General features: G+C 38.1%; 1 protein-coding gene across 7 annotated transcripts in view; it reads right to left on the bottom strand.

The window, feature by feature from the left end:
* Nucleotides 1-1,131: 1,131 nt before the first annotated feature.
* Nucleotides 1,132-19,077, bottom strand: part of Nemp2 (nuclear envelope integral membrane protein 2) — a 138,953-nt gene continuing 121,007 nt past the window's right edge. For 6 of the 7 annotated variants that reach the window (XM_071618982.1, XM_071618981.1, XM_071618978.1 and 3 more), the window contains 8 exons: nt 14,945-15,060; nt 11,960-12,191; nt 11,770-11,842; nt 10,549-10,642; nt 9,607-9,721; nt 7,532-7,757; nt 4,118-4,294; nt 1,132-3,310 (listed from right to left, as the gene is read on the bottom strand). In XM_071618982.1, coding sequence (XP_071475083.1) covers nt 3,172-3,310; nt 4,118-4,294; nt 7,532-7,757; nt 9,607-9,721; nt 10,549-10,642; nt 11,770-11,842; nt 11,960-12,191; nt 14,945-15,060 — 1,172 coding nt within the window. In that variant the 3' untranslated portion in view covers nt 1,132-3,171. The remainder of the gene's footprint in view (nt 3,311-4,117; nt 4,295-7,531; nt 7,758-9,606; nt 9,722-10,548; nt 10,643-11,769; nt 11,843-11,959; nt 12,192-14,944; nt 15,061-19,077) is intronic. The other variant, XM_071618980.1, reaches the window with a different exon arrangement.

The raw sequence follows: 19,077 nt of genomic DNA, 5'->3' as shown, positions 1-19,077 counted from the left end.
GAACTATCTGTTGGTGCAGCGAATTGTGGTAGTGCTGGAGTATTTTTGCTGATGGTGTCACCGGTGGTACAATTTTTCAAAGGAGCCCTCAATTGGCTTAGTGTCATGGCATTTTTGCATCCTCCTCCCTTCTACTAGTGATGGTCTAAAATTTGGGGGCCAACAGAGGTGAGGCAAAGAACCTCACCCCCCCACTGGTGCAAAGGCCTATCCACAAGTATGGCTGTATGCTGGACCGGTAGTCAGTGACGGGTATGATCCAATTGCAGTGGTACCAACCTAAGACAGGAGGCTGACGCCTAGAGGTCAGTTCATCCGATGACGGGTAAGGACCATATGTTGAATTGGACTACCTAACAGGCACGGTCCCTAAGCCACATTGCTTGTTGTTTAATTAAACAGAAGGGGGGAGATGCTGAGAGCCATGGCCGAGTCTGTATGGCCCCTGGCATTTTGCCAACAGTATTGATTGACAGGCGAGGCATTACTATCCGCCTCTGCTGCTACTTTTGAGTTCTCGCACTATATTTTGGAGTTCTCGTGGGGATTTCCGGGGATTCCCCGAGAGTTCCCATTGGTTGGGGAAGTGCAGGAGGAGGGATTTCCAGGAGAGATATTTCCGGCTGGGGGTTCCTGGACGAGCCGCGTGGATTTCGGGAGAATTCCCCAGGAGCGTGTGTGAGGTTTTTTCTTGCAGTTCAAAAATAAAGTTTGTTCCTGCTTCAGTGGCTCGTGATTTGTGCCCAGCCAGACAGCGGCATTTCTCACCCACCATTTGGTGTCAAATAGTCAATTTGCTAACAACAGTGAACTTTTGTGAGGCCCCAAGCATGAGCATAAGCAAGAACACGACAAAGGTTCTGTTATACTCCACAATTACACACTTGGGATGGCATGAAGCACCCACCAACTCTAAACCACCTGTGATGGGTATAGCCATTTTACTGAACAGTCATCTGAACTGCTTAAAGATCTTTAAAAAGAAGAAACAGAGGAGGGGAGATAGGACAGGAAAGGAAGGAAAGAAGGCAAGGAGAGAAAAACCTGTACATTGCTTTATGGGAATTAAAATTGTGATCATTACTATAAAACACAAAAGTAAAAGAAAACAACATAAATACACCAAAAATATCACGAGTAACACTTTTAATTGTTTAGCTTCTCACAGTACTCACATAACAGAAACTGACAAATCCATAATTTCCTCTAAAAGTGAACATGAGGAACAATATCCTGAAGATTATTGTTTTTTTTTTCTCTTTTGTTAATAGTTTTTTATTGTGATGGTTACACAGGGTTGTTGGCCCACTTGGAGCTGCTTCTTTCCAGTGAAGCCTCTCTCCAACCTGGCTCAGGAAGGGCCCAGCAGCTGTCCAGCTGAGACGTGCCCTGGCAGCCCCAGCAGATGTTCATGATTCATACACACATTTCTGTACTATAAAAACTGCCTCTTGGGAGGTGAACTAAGTGAGCACAAGAATTGATACATCTGATATATTTGTAATACATCATCAATAAAATATAATTATAAAAAAATAAGATTAAATTAACAAAAAATATTTTTATCCCTTATTAATATTTATAAAATAGTTATCATAAAACAGAATGGATGATATGTTTTTTAGTTTTTAAAAAATCAAAGTCTATATAAAGGCATAAGTTGAATCTAGTTTTCTTTTTCTTTCTTTCTTTTTTTTTTTTAAGAGACAGTTCTTAATATTTTAAGATGTCTGGCAAAAACAGACCTGTAAACACTGACATACTGCCTCACAGAGGAAATATCATTTGAAAATTGATCTAGAAAATTCCAAATATATAGGTACATTCTTACTTGATAATTTAGAAAAGCTTTACTAAAGTTACAGTAACAAAATTCTCTGTCTCTTCCCTGTTACCCTTTTCCTGATAATCTCATCACAGTAAAAATGGCCAAAGTTTGATTTTAAGAGAATCAACTTAACAACATCTTAACCCATAAATTATTTTGCTGTGTTCAAATCTCAAACTTGTTTTGGCATCATTCCGCTAGGGTTAAGGCTTAGTTAGTTGCTCATTTCACTCTGGAGTTTAACATCATGAATCAAAAAACAAACATTTGCTCTCTGTAAAAAATATTACAAATCTGTTTGTACAAAATTATTACAAATGTATACAGCTGAACAATTTTTAAAAATGAATCTCAAATTTCACAAAAGGTTTTCTTCAATTTCAACATACAAAAAATACAGAAAGTAATTCTAATTTCTAATCCACACATATATCTAAATCTTATCAAAACTTTAAATGTTTATCTTTATCACAGTTATTAAATAGGTACATTATTTAAAAATAAAAAAAAGATGTCAACATTGTGAGAACTAGGCTGTAGGGAGATAGCCCCTGAGTTTGTGTCTGAAGAAGTCTTCTACCTTAGCTAGGACATACTGGGGCTGGAGCTCTACCAGCACTGCCTCAAATAGCTTTGTGGTCTTGGATGAGTTATATAACCTCCTCAAACCTCAATTCTACCATTATTAGCATTTTACAAATATGTGTTCTAAGGAATATTAATCTCATAAAAAAGGGTTCTGTGATCAAATTAAGGCAGAAACTGCTACACAATTTCTCCTTGTTTAGGAGATTTACAATGTGCATTAGTATCATTAAAGGCCCTGGAGAAGCCCTACAATATACTTGCCTAACTTTGTATCAATCTTAGTTAACCTCAGAATCCTTTCACTGACTAAAACACTTGTTGCTATCCTGTGGATCACACTTTAGAAAGCACAGGCCCAGTATATCTCAGGTCTCTTCCATCACTGGTATTGATGGAATGCAGGAAGAGTAATAGTCTTTTGGCCCAGGTTGAGGGGAGTAAGGATTTAGTGCCTTGGTTTTGACAAGTCACCTGTTCATACTTACTGGTCCCTTGAAGAACAACATGATTCCCTTGTTCCTAATGAAAGACTTCAAGGTAAGTGGCAATGAACTGTCACAGAATCTTGCTGGCTACCTACAGTACAATAAGTAGCAGAACTTACTAGGAAAACAAGTTCCCTTAAATATAGGTTAGTCTTCCTTTCCAGCATGGCTTTTCTCCACAACACATGCTTTTTCCACTGTTCCTTAAAACCCTTTTGCCCAACTTTAACTGCATCCTTGCCCTTTACTCACTTCCTTGCCAGAATGAAGTCAACTTGCAGGTAGACTGTCAGTCTGTAGGTTAAAGAGCTGCTCTTCCAAGAAAGCACCGCCAAGGCCATACTCTTCTTCATGCAGATGGATTTCTTCAGGTGACAGGTGGCTTGCTCCAAGAACAAACTCTGCAAATCTAGTAAGTGTTTAATGTTGTAAATAAAGTTAGTGGTATAACAAACAGAAAGGTTTATTTCTAAGATAACATGCACCCTTGTCTCTTATCCCTTTAATTAAATTTGACTCTGCGTCACTAGAGGATGACATTTACACTCTTGGTATAAACAGGGAGATGGCTTATGCAATCCTCCTAGAGACAGCTATCCAGGGAAACAGTGGAGAAGTAGACAGACTTATGAGCACCCAGGGCAGCCAAATGCAACCAACCACTCCTGTTGCTAATTCCTTCTATTCTTCTTCTTATTATTATTTTTGTACTTCTGGGGATCGAACCTGGGGCCTTATGCACCCTGGTCAAGTGTTCTATGACTGAGCTATATCCCCAGCCCTTTTTCCTATTTTTTGTAAGTTTAAATTTATTATTCATTATTTTAATATCAATAACTCTCATCAAATCAATATTTATTCAGACAATAACAGCTCTACTGCGAAGTCATAGTACTGAGGAAAGAGAACTGCTACCGACTTCATCATCTGTGATCCAGGGAAGTAGTCTGTTTCTAAACTAAAGTGCCTCTCTCAAAAACGGCTTTTTTTTTTTTTTTTTTTTTTTAAACCAGAGATTGAACCAAGGGCAAGGGCACTTAATCACTGAGTCAAATCTCCAGCCCTTTTTATATTTTATTTGGAGACAAGGTCTCACTAAGTTGCTGAGTCTGGCTTTAAACTTGCCTTCTGCCTCAGTCTCCCAAGCTGCTGACAACCTTATAATTTTAAAATAATTTGAACCAAGCTGTGGCCAGATCAGCTGAGCAGAGCTTACTTTTTAGGAGCCTGGAGTCTGGAGATGGCTAGCCAGGATGGGAAGTCAGGCCGGCGACAGGCTCTGCGCAGTTCCTCCAGGGCGCTGGTTGTTTCAGCATCAGCTTGTTCCCTATATTCCTCTTCAGTAAGACACTTAACCACTGGCTGTCCTGGTGTAAACCACGGCTTCATTTTCCTAAAACATGTGGCATTTGGTTGCTAGATTCCTGCCCAAGTCAATTCTCAGGATTTAGAAAACTATACATCTTAGGAATAGTAATCCCTCTTAAGGCCCTGTAGACTATGCTCTCCACTGTCCTTAATGATTGAGGTATAGAGAAAATGTGGTTTGGGCCTGATGTTTGCTTTTTGCTTCCTGAACTATCCAATAATGTCCTAAGGCCCTTCAGAAGCAATTTCTGACACAGAATGTTAATTGTCCTTTTCTTCCTTGGTGAATTCTACTCACACAATCAGACAATTACAAGTCTGACTTATTTATGCTTGGCCTGCTGATTTTCTTGCACACTGACAGAAGCCAGCCTTTGAGATGTCCTTTTAAGGAGACCCAATGGTCTCCTTAGTCTTTAGACCAAGAAGCTGCATTTGTGGGTTATCACTTCCACCTAGTGGTGGTAATTCTCACTAAACCTAGAGAAAGCAAATATCGCACAAAGGTCTTTTATGTACAATAATTTATATTAGTTCTTTCACAACATGCCAAGAGGCTCATGACTGGAATTTTCTTTTTCCAACCAGGAAAGTCCCAAATCTCATAAAATGTAGACATCTAAACACTTATGTATCTAATAATCTCATAAAAAGGACAATGATATTTATCAATTAGTTTTTAAAAATGTTTTGAAGTGCTTTTAAATTTAATTTAATCAGGGGTTTCCAAATCTAAATGAACATCAGAATTATCAGGAGGTTTTAAAAAACATATTTTCTTAAGGGTTGGGATCTCAAAAATCTTTTACCATTTAAAAATCATCTGACAGTGAATGAGCTGGATTGAGGAACCACTGACATTATTTCCTTCTCCTTTTCTGAAGCCCTGGCCTGGTTTCCCAAAGGAAAAACCTTGGACTCAGCCAGAAGACTGGGGCAGAGTCCTGGCTTTGAGGTTACTCACTGCATGAACCTGGGCAATTCCTTACCAGATCTGAGTCTACTTTGCTCATATAAAAATAATAAGAGCGGTAACATCTACCTCATGAAGTCATTACAGACTAAATGACTATTTTGGGTAGTAAAGAAGTTAACATAGTAAGTGGCCTATAGTAGTATTCAATAAAGATAATCAAAAGAGTAGTTATCATTTATCATTAAACTATATGGAAACAACTCTAGAAACTAGAAAGTACTATTAAAAAATCAGGGTATTATTTCTGGTTTATTTAACCTGTAAATATCCCCTAATTTTTCATATAATAATTTACTAGGAGAATTTAAAGTTGAGAGTCTGTTGTACATTTTTATCATTATTGAACACACAGTAAGTGTATAAAAGAAGCATTGTGCAGGGACACACTTTGCTCTTGGCAGGTGGGTGGACAGTTACAGGGAAGGAGGAAGGAATTTCATCCTGGGTTCCTTAGGCCACAAGCCCGGCAAAGGGCCAGGGATCTGGAAGCTGTAGAGTGATAGAGGGACCTCTGGTCATCCCAGACACTATCTACCTTGGGCAGATGGGCAGAGAGAGCCACTCAGTGTCAACCCCTCCACTGGCACTGCTGCCTTTTGGCCTCCACCACTCTGTGCAGGCAGCCTGTCCTGTCACTGGTGCATTTTAACCCTGTGACACTGCCACACATGCAGTCACCACATATATAAACTAAGTATCACCATAGAATCTCCTTCCTTGTGGCCAATTTGGTAAACATCTATTAACTTCCTCTTCCAGTCCAGTCTCACTTCCTACTCCTTGTCCTCATCAGTGCCTACCTAGCCACTGTGATACCTGAGGACGGGTTTCCTACCACAGAGTCCTCCCCTTTTATCCACCCTCTGTCCCAGAAGACACATGGGCCACATCCCACTAACACATGAGTACATTCTGGTTTGTTGGAGATATATATATATATTTTTTTTTTAAAAAAATATTTATTTTTTTGTTATAGGTGGACACAATATCTTTATTTTATTTTCATGTGGTGCTGAGGATCGAACCCAGTGCCTCACACATGCTAGGCAGTGCTCTACCTCTGAGCCACAACCCCAGCCCTGTTGAATATATTTTTAATTAGATTAACTGCCAATATTTAAAAATCCTAAGAAGTCACATTTAAATCCCAAACAACACTTCTAGTATTTCTAGAAGTGTTCTATTATTTCTAGAATATCTTCAATGTAGAATCCATATTTTCACAAGGCAACAATCAGCTCAAGCTGAGTGGTAACTGTGTACCCTTTTTGATAAGGGTACACTGCAGAATTTCCCACCATCTTCAGGGTTACCCTACTGCCTCACCTCTGTCTGGCACAGTATCTCCCTAGCCTCAAGCAACAGAGATTAACTAAGCTGCATATCAGTAAACCCTTCCACAATGTACAGAACCAGACTAGATTCCTTGGCATGGCTTGCTGATGCCCCTTAATCTGGCCCTTGCCCACCTCACTAACTACCCTGATAGCCACTGCCTCATGATGACACCAAATGGGGCTTTCTCTATGTCAGGAAAGCCCTGCACATTTATTCACTGAGCTATTTTGGCTCATTATTTAAGATTCAGTTCAGTGATATTTCCTGCAGGAAAGCATTCCTGAACTTTCTTTATATCCATTAGTCCTTGGGCAAGCTCTATTTTGTCACTTAAAAGGCACAGAGACATACATCTATACAGGGACCATCGCCATCTGTGCACCTGACATGAAAACAGATCTCAGACTCTATGACTGAAGACAGACATAACAAAAGCTTTGACAACAGAATTTGCCATGTCTTTCCTTCTGTACTTTGAAAAGCCTTAAGCCTTAACTTAAAACCTAAAAAAGTCCTTAATGCAATCAACTGAATAACACCTTTCAATTATTTACAATTCATTTCTTTTTCCTAACTCTTATCTCACAAGCACAAATAATACATTAAAGCAGTCTTTGGCTTTAATGAAAAGAAATGCAGAATAAAAGAAGAAATCTTTAGTAACCCAGAGCCCAAGTAATTTTGCCAATGATTTTAGTAAATTTCAAGTGAGCTCTAATTACTTTGTAAGTGGTGGTGCACCTCTGAAAGATTAATGAAGACAAGAAATGGATATGGGATGAGATGATTAGAGTTCTCTATCCTTCTCCTCTCTCAAAGTGTTATCTCCAGAGTAAATGTAGTTAATTATGAAATAAAATCACATGTTATAAAAACAAATCCCCCCAAACAACAAAACCAGAACTCAAAATGTCAAATTTATGGGAAAAAAAAAAAAAGATTACACACCACTTCACATAACTGAATGCTTTCAGTGGGTAGTGCAGACTCCCAGAGGACATAAGGAGGATCATGACTACATAAGCAAATTGAGGCACGGCCACACCAGCATAGATTAGAACCAGGGAGAGAAGCCGTAGGGTCCACATGAGAAGACTTCTGCTCTTGTCATCAACAAGGGGTCCATGTTTGTAGCAGGCAGCAAAACTGAAAAATCCAACTACCAAAACATAGCCTGGAAAAGCAGAGGAAGGTATAATAATGTAAATCTGAATTTGAAATATTATGTAAAAATATTGGCAAAGCCTTGACTTAAAAGTAAAATCTGTGAGATTTTAATTTTAATTTTATTTTTTCCATTGAAGGTTGGGGCAGGGCGGGGGTGGAGTATACAGCTAGTTATCAGCCTTTTTTTTTTTTTGCAATGCTGAACCCATGGCCTCATACACGCTAGGCAAGCATGCTACCACTGAGTTAAATCCCCAGCCCTTAGGTTGACTTTTAAAATAATACAGGATGTATGGTCATTATAATAGTGATATATTAAGCATGTTTTATTTTAGCCCAATGTTATAGATGGGTAAATGTTATCATGGTTGCTTTGGTCAGAAATAAGTTACAGTAGAATTCAGACTGCTATAAACCCTATTTTTAATCTTCAAGTCACAAAAGGAAAATGTAATTTTTTGGTGAAGGGATCAGATGATCACCCGCCTAATCTAGTGCATCATTGCCTATGTGTAACTATATAATACTATGTTTCCAGTTATGATCCAATGTGAAGTGTATATTGCCTCTTATATATCCCACCAAAAGCACTTAATTTGTATGTAACCAAACATTCACATCTAACTTCTAGTTTACAGGAAATATGGGAGAAAGAGATACAAGTTAAATTATGCCTCACAGGGGCTGGGGATGTGGCTCAAGCGGTAGCGCGCTCGCCTGGTATGCGTGCGGCCCGGGTTCGATCCTCAGCACCACATACAAACAAAGATGTTATGTCCGCCGAAAACTAAAAAATAAATATTAAAAAAAAAAATTATGCCTCACAGGAGTCATTAGATAAATCCAGAAAGTGGACATTCTATTGAACAACTAGCTTGCTGTCTTCAGCACACCACTGTGATGAAAACAGGAATTGCTATGAATTGTAAGAGATTTACAAACATAACTGATACAAACTGTGGTTCTGGACTATATCCTGGTTTATACAAACCAGCCATCAAGGTGACTGGGCAATTTTAACATGGCCTGAGTAATAGATGACTTTTTGTAATTATTAAATTTTTTTAAAAACCCATAGTAGGACTAAGGGTATAGCTCAGTTTTAGCCTGCATAAGGCCCTGGGTTCAATCCCCAGCAACTCACCCCAAAATGCCCTTTGTTTTTAGGATGAATAGAAAAGAATTTAGAGGAGCCTACCATGTTATCTGTAATTTACTTTTTAAAATATCTTATTATGTTAACAAAGAAAATGAGATAAAAACATAAAAATTTCAAGTAAAACAAAATATTAATTGCTTTTTTCTTAGGGGTGGTAAACATGTGAGAAATTTGATGCTAAGGGTTCTCCTACTGTCCATTATTTCCTAATAAAAACAAACAAAACGGGGTTTTTTTTTGTACAATGAATAAAGAAAATAAATGTTGTTTTTAGCTTTTGTTTCCAAAAAGTCAATTTTTTATTAGTCATTTATATTAAGGATTTCTCACCTTTCACATTAAGAAAAAGCATACACAGTCAAAAGGGACACTTTGTGTGTGTGTCTGTGTGTGTGTGCGTGTGAGTGTGTGCACGCTTTTTTTTTAATTTGTACTTTTTAGTTACTTTTTTTTACTCTTTTGATCATTAGCATAAGAAAATTAAGAAAGATTATAGGAAAAACTGTTTAAAATGGGATCCAAATGAATTTCAATTACCAACTATGGGAATAAAATAAATAAAATATTATTTTTAATGGTACCTCCTTTAGTTCAAAATGAAAATTCAGATGCTGGAAAGAAACATACGTCAAAAGAAGGCTTCTAGTAATTACAGATTCACCAGTAAGAGAAAGTGCTGTTTTTAATTCTTACATACCAAACATATATGTTCTGTTTTCATACCACAGCCACTTGAGATCTTCCATCAGTTGGCACACAACATAAACTGAAGCAAACCAACAACCAACCATTAGAGCCCCAAAGGTGCTATACTGTGTGTGGAAGAAAATAATAACACATTTTTTGGTTCATTCATTCTTGTAAAAATAGAAGAAAACAAACGCTTTGTATTACAACTACATCAAACTGAGCTAAAACCAATCTCAAGATTCTCTCTAGAGTCTTGCTACTCAATATGGTCCACAAAACAGCGTCATTGGCATGACATGGGAGTTTATGGGAAATTTAGGCTCTCAGACTGCTGAAACTGAATCTGCAATTTAACAAGGTCCCCAAGTGGTTTTGCACATAAAATTGGAGAAACACTATTAAAAAGAACAAATTTATCTCAAAATACTGCTGTTGTTGCAAACTTTAACCAGAGTAATAGCAACATTACCATCATGGATTACTATTTACTTATCCTCAACTAAGTTCAGGGAAGTATGCTTTTGAAGGTGTGCTGTAGAAATAATAATAAAGAATAAATCCCCAGATACAGCAATGCTATTAACAAGGCCCCCAAGATTCAGCATCATGAGAGTCCTAAGTTTGGCCAAGATAAAATTTTCTCTCAATATAGAATCACAGAATCAGTCTCCTATCACTCAGAAAGCCAACCAACCAACCACATACATACTACCTAGGGAAAAAAAAGGTCTCAAAAGACATATTGCCATAACCTAATACTTAGGTAAATCTATATAAAGTAATAAATAAAATGAACTCTCCAGAAATATTATATTTTAAAGTCAGGTAATATAGTGAAGAAACATTGTTTGAATTAGGAACTGTCAATAACATAAATAAATTGATTAGTATTTTACACCTATCAGACTACAGTTTCCATTTTTTATTTATTGACACATATCATGCCTACCTTTGGAATGTATCTTTTCACCAACAGTAGTATAAAGACTAAAGTCATTACAACACCCAGCATAGTCCCCGAAGAGTAATAGAAAACAGGGCTTCTGTCAAGGCAAGCAGATAAAAGTCAGTTTAAATGTCAAGAGCACTTTCAGTATGAAAAAAACCATGTTCAACATGACAACAGTAGCCATGAAGAATACTAAGAAAGACAAACTCAGAGGGCAACTCTAATTAAATCCTGTTCTTACAGTCTTGCAATTTATAGTAAATCGCTTGAAATCAGTCTTCCAATTTATAGTATATAACTTTCCATTAACTCAAAACAGGATGTCTGAGTTATCTTATGTATTCAGAATGTGATCTGACAACAGTAATTGAGCATCTGCCGGGTAGCAGGCACTTATCTGAGAGTTTTACATGTATTTATAGTTATCTATGTCTAAGTTTTATAGAGGAGGAAAGGCATCAGGAAATTAGAAGACCTTCCCAAATATACACTAACTGGAGGATTCAAGATTGCAGCCCAGCTCCGTGGAGTCTAAGCTTTACTCTTCCTGCTCTATACGAGTTGTCTGGTTTATAAAGCTGGTAGATGACATTAAGCATATTTAATTGAACCAAGGATAAGCTCAAAAATGAACAATGTTAAGAATGCTTGAAAATGCTGGATATTAACTAGCATGAGAAACTTAAAAAGTGCAATATTGGAAAGAGATTGATTTTTTCACAAATGAGATTGCAAGAAATGAAAATGTCAGAATAACATGCTTATTCAAGAGTCAGATATTTGTTATATTCAACTTTATATATCTGAGCCACAAATCTAGGAGGCAGCTCTAATGAAATAGAGTGAGGCACTTGGCATCAGAAAACCTCAGTATGAATCTGGGCCGTGATAAGAACCAGTTGTATGATGATGGATGTTGTTTTTCTCATTGATAAAATGAGAATATACAGAGTTCACATAGTTGTTATGAAAATCTAATAAAATATGTTAACACATAAAATAATGCATACAAAAGCACTTTGTACTTTACACATACCATGCTATACAAATAACTGTTGCTGTCTTTAAAGATCTTTCAAACACTATGTTCAGACCTACTGTTTGCAAAACCTAAAGCAAGAACAAAAATGCACAATGGTGTAAAAATATTTACAATAGGGTAGAAAATGACCTATAACCCATTTAAGTCACAAAGTCAAGAATGTAAAAATGAATACTCACTGACTCAAGGTCTTTGCATAAAAGAAAAGGAAAATGCCTGCCACAAATACAAGGAAAAGTTTGAAATCCACAACTGAAATAAAAAAAGACAAACACACAAAAAACATTTTGTGTCAATATACTGTTGGTAAAAGAAGAGACATGTCACTTAAACTGAATCCAGAAAGTCAAATGTAACTAACAAACTTACTCTTTCGATTCACTCTTATTGTATAAATAAATATTTCCCTGACAGGATTCACAGAGAAGCACTTGGTTTCCTCGTTTGGACTGATGATTATAGTTATTTCATTAGACTCTTTTGGTGCCCAAAACTTATGAATAACACATTTGATAAAAGTCAGAATGGTTTCTGGATACTGGCAATTACGCATTTCTGTGATATATACAATACTGAGCAGGCCCGGACTGGTAATTTTCACCTATAAAACAAAGCAAAGAAATTCATAAATACAGAAGTAAAAATTTCTCATAAGCTTCCTAAAAACATTAGCAGAGGAGTAAGGAGAATCCAACATTTGTTGAAGGAAGAACACACAGATGCACATGGTCATGTACTGAGCCCAGAATCCAAATGGTGGATTCTACACATCTGCATTTAATCCAAACACACATTGGCATTTTTGAAAGTGGATATTTCTTCCTCTCTTCTAGCAAGTCTTTGTGATTAAGAGACACATAAGGGACCTTAAAGGCTCCTGGAACTCTATTTTATGTATACTGTTGTCCTCCACCCTACCTCAACTAATCACTTTTATAGTCACATCCTGGTTCTGTCTGTATCAAACTGTAGCCCCTCCATGTGCTACATTTCATGCTTCTTTTAATGCCCTGACTACAATACAGACCTGAACATCTTTCTCCTGATCCTTACGCCTTGGATGTACTCAAGTCCCTTCTTACCAGCAAAATTCCATGCATAAGCCATTCCCTTCCATGTATCCTTAACTCCTTTGTATCCCTCTTGATTTATCATACTCACCTGGAAAATCTAACTCTGCATCTATTCCACTCTTGCATTTGTGTCACAAAATATGCTATGGAAAGGCACAGTGGTCTTGCTTTGAATACATGACAGTGAACTTGAAGTAGGACCTAAAAGCTACAGTCATTCATACCACACATCCCTCTGCATTCACATCACCCTACTCAATTTTCCAACACCTCTTCCCCATACTCATTCTCAGATGATGATCCTTCCTACTTCACTAAAAATGGAAGAAATCAGCAGTGAATGTCAATCAGCTCCTATTCCCCTATCCACCCATCTGTCAGCATCTGTGGGCACATGCTCTGTTTCTCACAAGTTGGGAGAAAATTTCTGTCAGAGGAAATTAATACACTCCCTTAACGGCAAGCCCCTGACTTGTGCACCAGATCCTATCTATCCTTTCCCTACTCAAGTATACCTCACAAGCACTTTTTCCCTCTTTACTAGGTCATTTCTATGAACATGCCACATTCTGCTATTTTTTCCATTTAAAGCAGAAAAACAAATTCCTATGGACTCCACTTTTCCCTTTAGCAATCCATTATTTTGCCTCTCACTTCAATAAAATTCCTTTAAAAAGTTGCTTATGCCTGCAGTCTCCAGTTCTTCTCTTAGGGCTTTCAAGACACTTCCTTTTTCACTTATTGTTCCTTCTTTCCCCTCTGCTAGCTCCCTTCTTCTTTCTGACCTCCTAATATAAGACTGGCCCAGGCTCATCTCTTGGTTCTTGCTACAGTCTGGATATGGCTTGAGTGTATTTACTAGAGTTCACGTATTGGGGGCTGGGCCCCTAGTGTGGCAGTGCTGAGAATCGGTGGGACCTTTAAGGGATAGGGTCGAATAGGAGCTCAGTGAGAGAGAAGCTTTGTATGGGGTTAAGCTAGATGTCTTGTGGGACCCCTGAGTTCTCTCCAGAGCAAGTTTTTATAAGAACAAACCTAACCCCTGAATCACTCACATGAGTTCTGATATCTCCATGTTTTATATTTCATAGTTTTAAGTAGACCGATAGATAGAAACAGATTTATGTGCAGGGATATAGGTGTGGATGCATACACAGGATAGTGATATTCTAGTAGTAATGGACACACCTAGTGCTGAATGCACCCTGGAAAAAATTATGATTGCAGGGTTGGGTCTAGGAAACTACAACATGAGCCTGAAACATTTTTGTTTGCTAGAAAATATGTAGAACTTGGGCTGGGTTGTAGCTCAGTGGTGGAGTACTTGCCTCCTGTGTGTGAGGCACTGGGTTTGATCCTAAGCATCCCATAAAAGTAAATTAATAAAATAAAGGTATTGTGTCCATCTACAATTAAAAATATTTTAAAAAGAAGAAGAAATATGTAGTACTCAAAGAGATGATAGGCACAAGTTAAAAAGATACTGAAATGGTTTGAAAGAGCACCATACTCACAAAATCTAGGACAATTTGAGTATCAAAAGAGGTAATGGATTATAGTCTATTGAATGAATTTGACACTTTATGAGAATACCTGGATATAAATAAATTAATAAATAGAAGGAGGAAAAACTCTTCCCTCGTAGAATGCCAATGAATGTAAAAAGAATAATGGAATTAGAAAATCATCTGATAAACATGATGATGATAGGCAAGCATCCCTAGAGGCTAGAAAGTTGATGAGGAACAGAATATATACACAGTCTCAAATTATCTCCTCGAAAAACTCGTTCATTAATAAAAGAAAAATAGTAATTTTAAAGTGGAAGGCCCTGGCAGATACCACCTTAAAAAAGTGATCAAAGTGTTGTATATATCTGTAGTATAAATCAATATCATGTGCCTCCTGATAATAATTTTCTAGTTATCCCCTCAGTCTAGAACACTCTTTCCTCAGATACCCTCTTGGTAACTCACTTCATTGAAATCTTTCTTAATGATACTTTCTCAATAAAACTATTCTGATGACTCCTTTTAATATCATAGCTTCAACACTGTATTCACTTGGATGGTATATTCACTAAGAGTGGTCTAGAAAGGGGCTGGAGAAGTAGGCAGAGGAGTTAACATACTCTTTCCACACCACTGCTCCTTGAGCCGCTCTATGTGATCTTCTAATCAGTTTCATCCTGACACTCAGCTACATGCCATACAAAATGTACTTTTTATTCTTACATTTTAATGTACTGTCCTTAAGACATGATTTAAAAGTAGACCCCTACCTGCACAGATGACCACAGAGATGTCCACTCCATTTGGGAATTCTGATTGTAGCAGTAACATTTTGACTCAGAAGTTTGAATAAAATCCATCTCTTTTAAAGCTTTACATCTTGGAACTAAGAGATAAAAAAAAATGTAATTTCTTAAATATTTAATTGCCCAGAATCTTTTTTTTAATTATTCAAAGAGAGATAGTAACAGTTTTAACATTCTGTGACTAATAAATTCTTCTATAAGGTAATTTTAGTCCTTTGGTCTTCATGACCTAGCAGGACACAGAAAATATCCTAGTCCAGTGTAAAGGCTCTTATGACATGGAAGGCACTACACAGGCATAGAGAGTAAGCATGTCTTCAGTCCTGAAGCAGAGGCCAGGAGTTAAGGGTGGCTTCCCAGAAAAAGTGAAATACAAATGGATGATTGGAGGCAACAAGACAGTCAGGGGTTGAGGGTGGCAAATATGTAGGAAATCATGGGAGTAGTTCAGTTGAGGGATATCTAACTGATACATTGGCATAGGAACAAGAATCCTGTGGAGGGATACATGGAAACATCTCAACATTTGCTGTTGGAGAGGCGAGCAGTGCTTACTTCACACAAAGAATGTGAATTCATCCTGAAAGCAGAGTACTGAAAGATTTTAGGAAATATCAGAGTCTCAGCAGGAAACTGCTGGCAATCAAAAGGACTTAAACAGTTCAGTAAGGGTTAGGTAATGTTAAGGCACCAATCATAAGGCACTGTGAAGTTTCCAGGCACCAACAACAGCAGGAAGCACCTGATACAGCAAAGAAGAGCCCATGTTACTGGAGCTCTGAACTAAGTGAGGAGGGAGAAATAACAGATTCAACAGCTCTTAGGAAATGAAACCAACAGGCTTTAGAGGTTCATTGGGTGAAGAAGTAAGATAATATGAAGGTGTCTTGTGAATGGAAAGATAGTGAAGCCCTTTCCACAGAAAACAAATACTAGAAAAGAAGCAATGTTTGTGAGAGGAATGTGGGATGAGTTCAATTCTAGACACAATATGTACCCAGTTTTCACTGGTGGAATTAAGTGAAAATGGGCAGGTCCATAGCATAAGTGAAATTTGGCTGGAGATGGCTACAGATACAAAAATATGAGTATGCATGTACACAAATATATGTTGCATATCACATATAATAATCACACACTTATGATACTACATAACTATATGAGAGAGGGGGAGGGGGAGAGAGAGGAGGGGGAGAAACAAGTGCTGTAATTATAGAAGGTTAATGTGGTAAATGCTAAAATAAATAAATAAATAAAGTAATGGGGGTCATTCTTCTGTGACCACTGCTGTTTGGATGTGAAAATAAGTAAGTTCTTCTGAATCTAAGACAGAGTATCAAACCGGAAATATCTCCCAAATAGGAAACAGCTATAGGAAATACTCTTGGTTCCCCAGAGAAATGGGTCTGATATCCAATACCCACTCCTCTGAGGAAAGTATGGTCAGCTATTTCTACAGAAAAACCTAAAATGAAGCTAGAACAACCTGCTATACCAAAGCTGGGGAAGGAGTGGTTAACCAGCAATAATTAGTCAACAATTATACCTATTTAGGGAATAATCTTGAATAAGTTCTGATAGTTTCCTGTTCTGGTTTGAAATATCCTTGGCATTAAAAATTGGACCATGAAGTTGGGGAAGACAGACTTGGGGAAAGGACCCTGAGAAGGTCCTGCCTCCTGAAACAGTAGCATGAATGTCAGAGTTCTTAGGAAGATACATGAAATGGTAAAATTGTATGAGGACCCACGATATTCCCCTGTGACAGTTATGTTCTTTCATTTTATTCTTAAATTTATGATGAAATGCATGGATCTTAAAATATATCAACCAATTTTGCAGTTTAAGAGCCTGAGATGTAAACTCAGGAATCCATGTTAAGAGCTAGGCTTTAAAACAGCACAAGAAGGAAGCTCGAGAAGCTCTCTGTTAAATACAGGAAAATAAAATAAAAATACATTCTTGTATGGTCTATCTGTGCACAAGAGCCCAAAGGACAATGCTAGAACACCCAGAGCAGCCTATGCTGAAACATTCTTGAGCATGTCTGAGATGCACCCATCTCCTGGCCAAGGGCAGTGGCAGAGAAAGAGCAGATTGGGGCAGGGAAGGGCTGACAGTTGGGTTTAGGCAGGAAGACAGCGCAAAACTGCAAGAACTTAAGCCCTCACCTGGTAAGCAGCAGAGGAGGGAGAGGGAGGTCTCTGGACTGGCCTTCCCCATCCCACATTCTGCCTCTGCACAGCATCCTATGGGGTCTTTTAGCCAGAACCAGGGTTAAATGGGGTAGCTAGAGTTAAGAACTTTGTATTGGGAATTGTCAAAAGATAAGAGAGGATCTACTGATGTTGGAAGGAGTATGTTCAGTGAGGGAAATGAAAGAACTGAGGTCTCAGGAGACCCGGAACATTACAGAAATATTCACTTCTAGCCAGTTATTTCAATATCACATGTACTCAATGCTAGGGGCACTTTTCTTAGGGATGCCTCCAGGACCCTCCCTATAACTCCTCTCTTAGTGAAGCCTACTACTTCAAGGGCTGAATCAATTCCCACAGAAGAGTTCCATTTTTTTAGAGGTCTGAGAAAATACTCATTGTGGGGCCTAAGCTTTGTAAATAAGTGCTACCTTAAAATGAAGTTTTTTGCATTTGATCCTAAGACTATCTTCTAAATCATTTGATCCCTGTAGCTCTTTAACAAAGAGCAACATAATGCTATTCAAATTTAATGCAATTGTTTGAATTTGGGAGTAAATGTTTCTGTTATCCATGTCACATTTTATCTTGCATTTGGATTACAGTAGCAGCCTCCTGCTTCCAGAAGTGCCCTACTATTTCCTCCACAAACTATTCTACAAACAGCATAAAGATCTTTTATCTCCTATTACATGATAACAAAATTTAACCTCCCTTCCAGGGACAAAAGTACCCCTATGACCTTCTCTCCTCAACCTTCCTCCCACTCAGCTGCTCCAGCCACATCAACCCACTGATCCTCCTCTAGGTGCTAGTTCACCCTGCTTCAGTTTTCATTTGCAACCAACCTTCTTTCTCTAGATATTGGCAGAGGTTGTACTTTCCAATAACTGGTGTATTTGTTCCAATATCACATTCTTAGGAAGGACCTCTCTGATCCACTGTCTAATCTTGCACACCCAAGCACTTTTACCTGCATTCTTCTGATTCTGCTTTATTGTTTTCATAATACAAATAGATTTACTGGCTCATACTGTCTTCCTGTGGACTTTGGGACAGCATGCATTTCATTACTATATTCCACAGCACTTAAATATTTAAAATATTTGGGGTGTGTGTGTGTGTGTGTGTGTGTGTGTGTGTGTGTGTGTTTAGCAATTTAAGAGGATAAGAGGATTATTTGAATGGGTATAGTCCAGCCACAGAAAGTCCAACCAATTTTAGTTAAGAGCTTGGCCAGTGCCAGTTAGCACTCCTGATGCAGCAGGACACCCTCTCCAGCCTTGTTGGAAGCCACAGGCTACACCTCCCTCTACCTACTTTATTATTGGTGTACCCTTAAGGAGAGGGTTGAGCCTATAACTCTTAATAGCCTCTGGTTAGGGAACATCTTCTTGCTCCTCACCAGATACTTGAGGGTAGAGGAAGCAAGAAGTGGCATTAATCTTGGCTTTGTTTTCTTCATATGCTGTCCATCTGTGTAAGGGACCTCCTGGTTAGAATAAAAGAACTTGCTCTGAATTTTCCTTCCACCTCCAGATTAAGAAATGTACATTACTTAAAAGTATGTTGCCTCCCCAGAAATTCTCAGGTAGCCTCTGGCCATAGAGATGAAGCTGATGTGGAATTCACACAATGCCCAAAAGAGTAGAGACAAAGTGTCAGTATTTCATGGTGTCCTTTGGCTGCCCTCCATTCTCATCATAGGTCTCCTGAGGTGAATTTACCTTAGTCAACCCACACAGAATGCCTAAACATCTAAGCGACCAGAAACTCAGCCACAAGAAGCTACAAACCTAGCCTGAAGTGAGTTCACCCATGTGAACCATAGGCATGGGCTAACCAGACAAAACATGAAATGGTGGCTGTGACAAGTTTACTTTCATAGCTGGTCCACTG

The sequence above is a fragment of the Marmota flaviventris genome, chromosome 11, assembly GCF_047511675.1.
Source record: "Marmota flaviventris isolate mMarFla1 chromosome 11, mMarFla1.hap1, whole genome shotgun sequence".
NCBI classification, from domain to species: domain Eukaryota; kingdom Metazoa; phylum Chordata; class Mammalia; order Rodentia; family Sciuridae; genus Marmota; species Marmota flaviventris.
The sequence above is the reverse complement of the archived record's forward strand: the minus strand, read 5'-3'. Positions and strand labels throughout refer to the sequence as shown.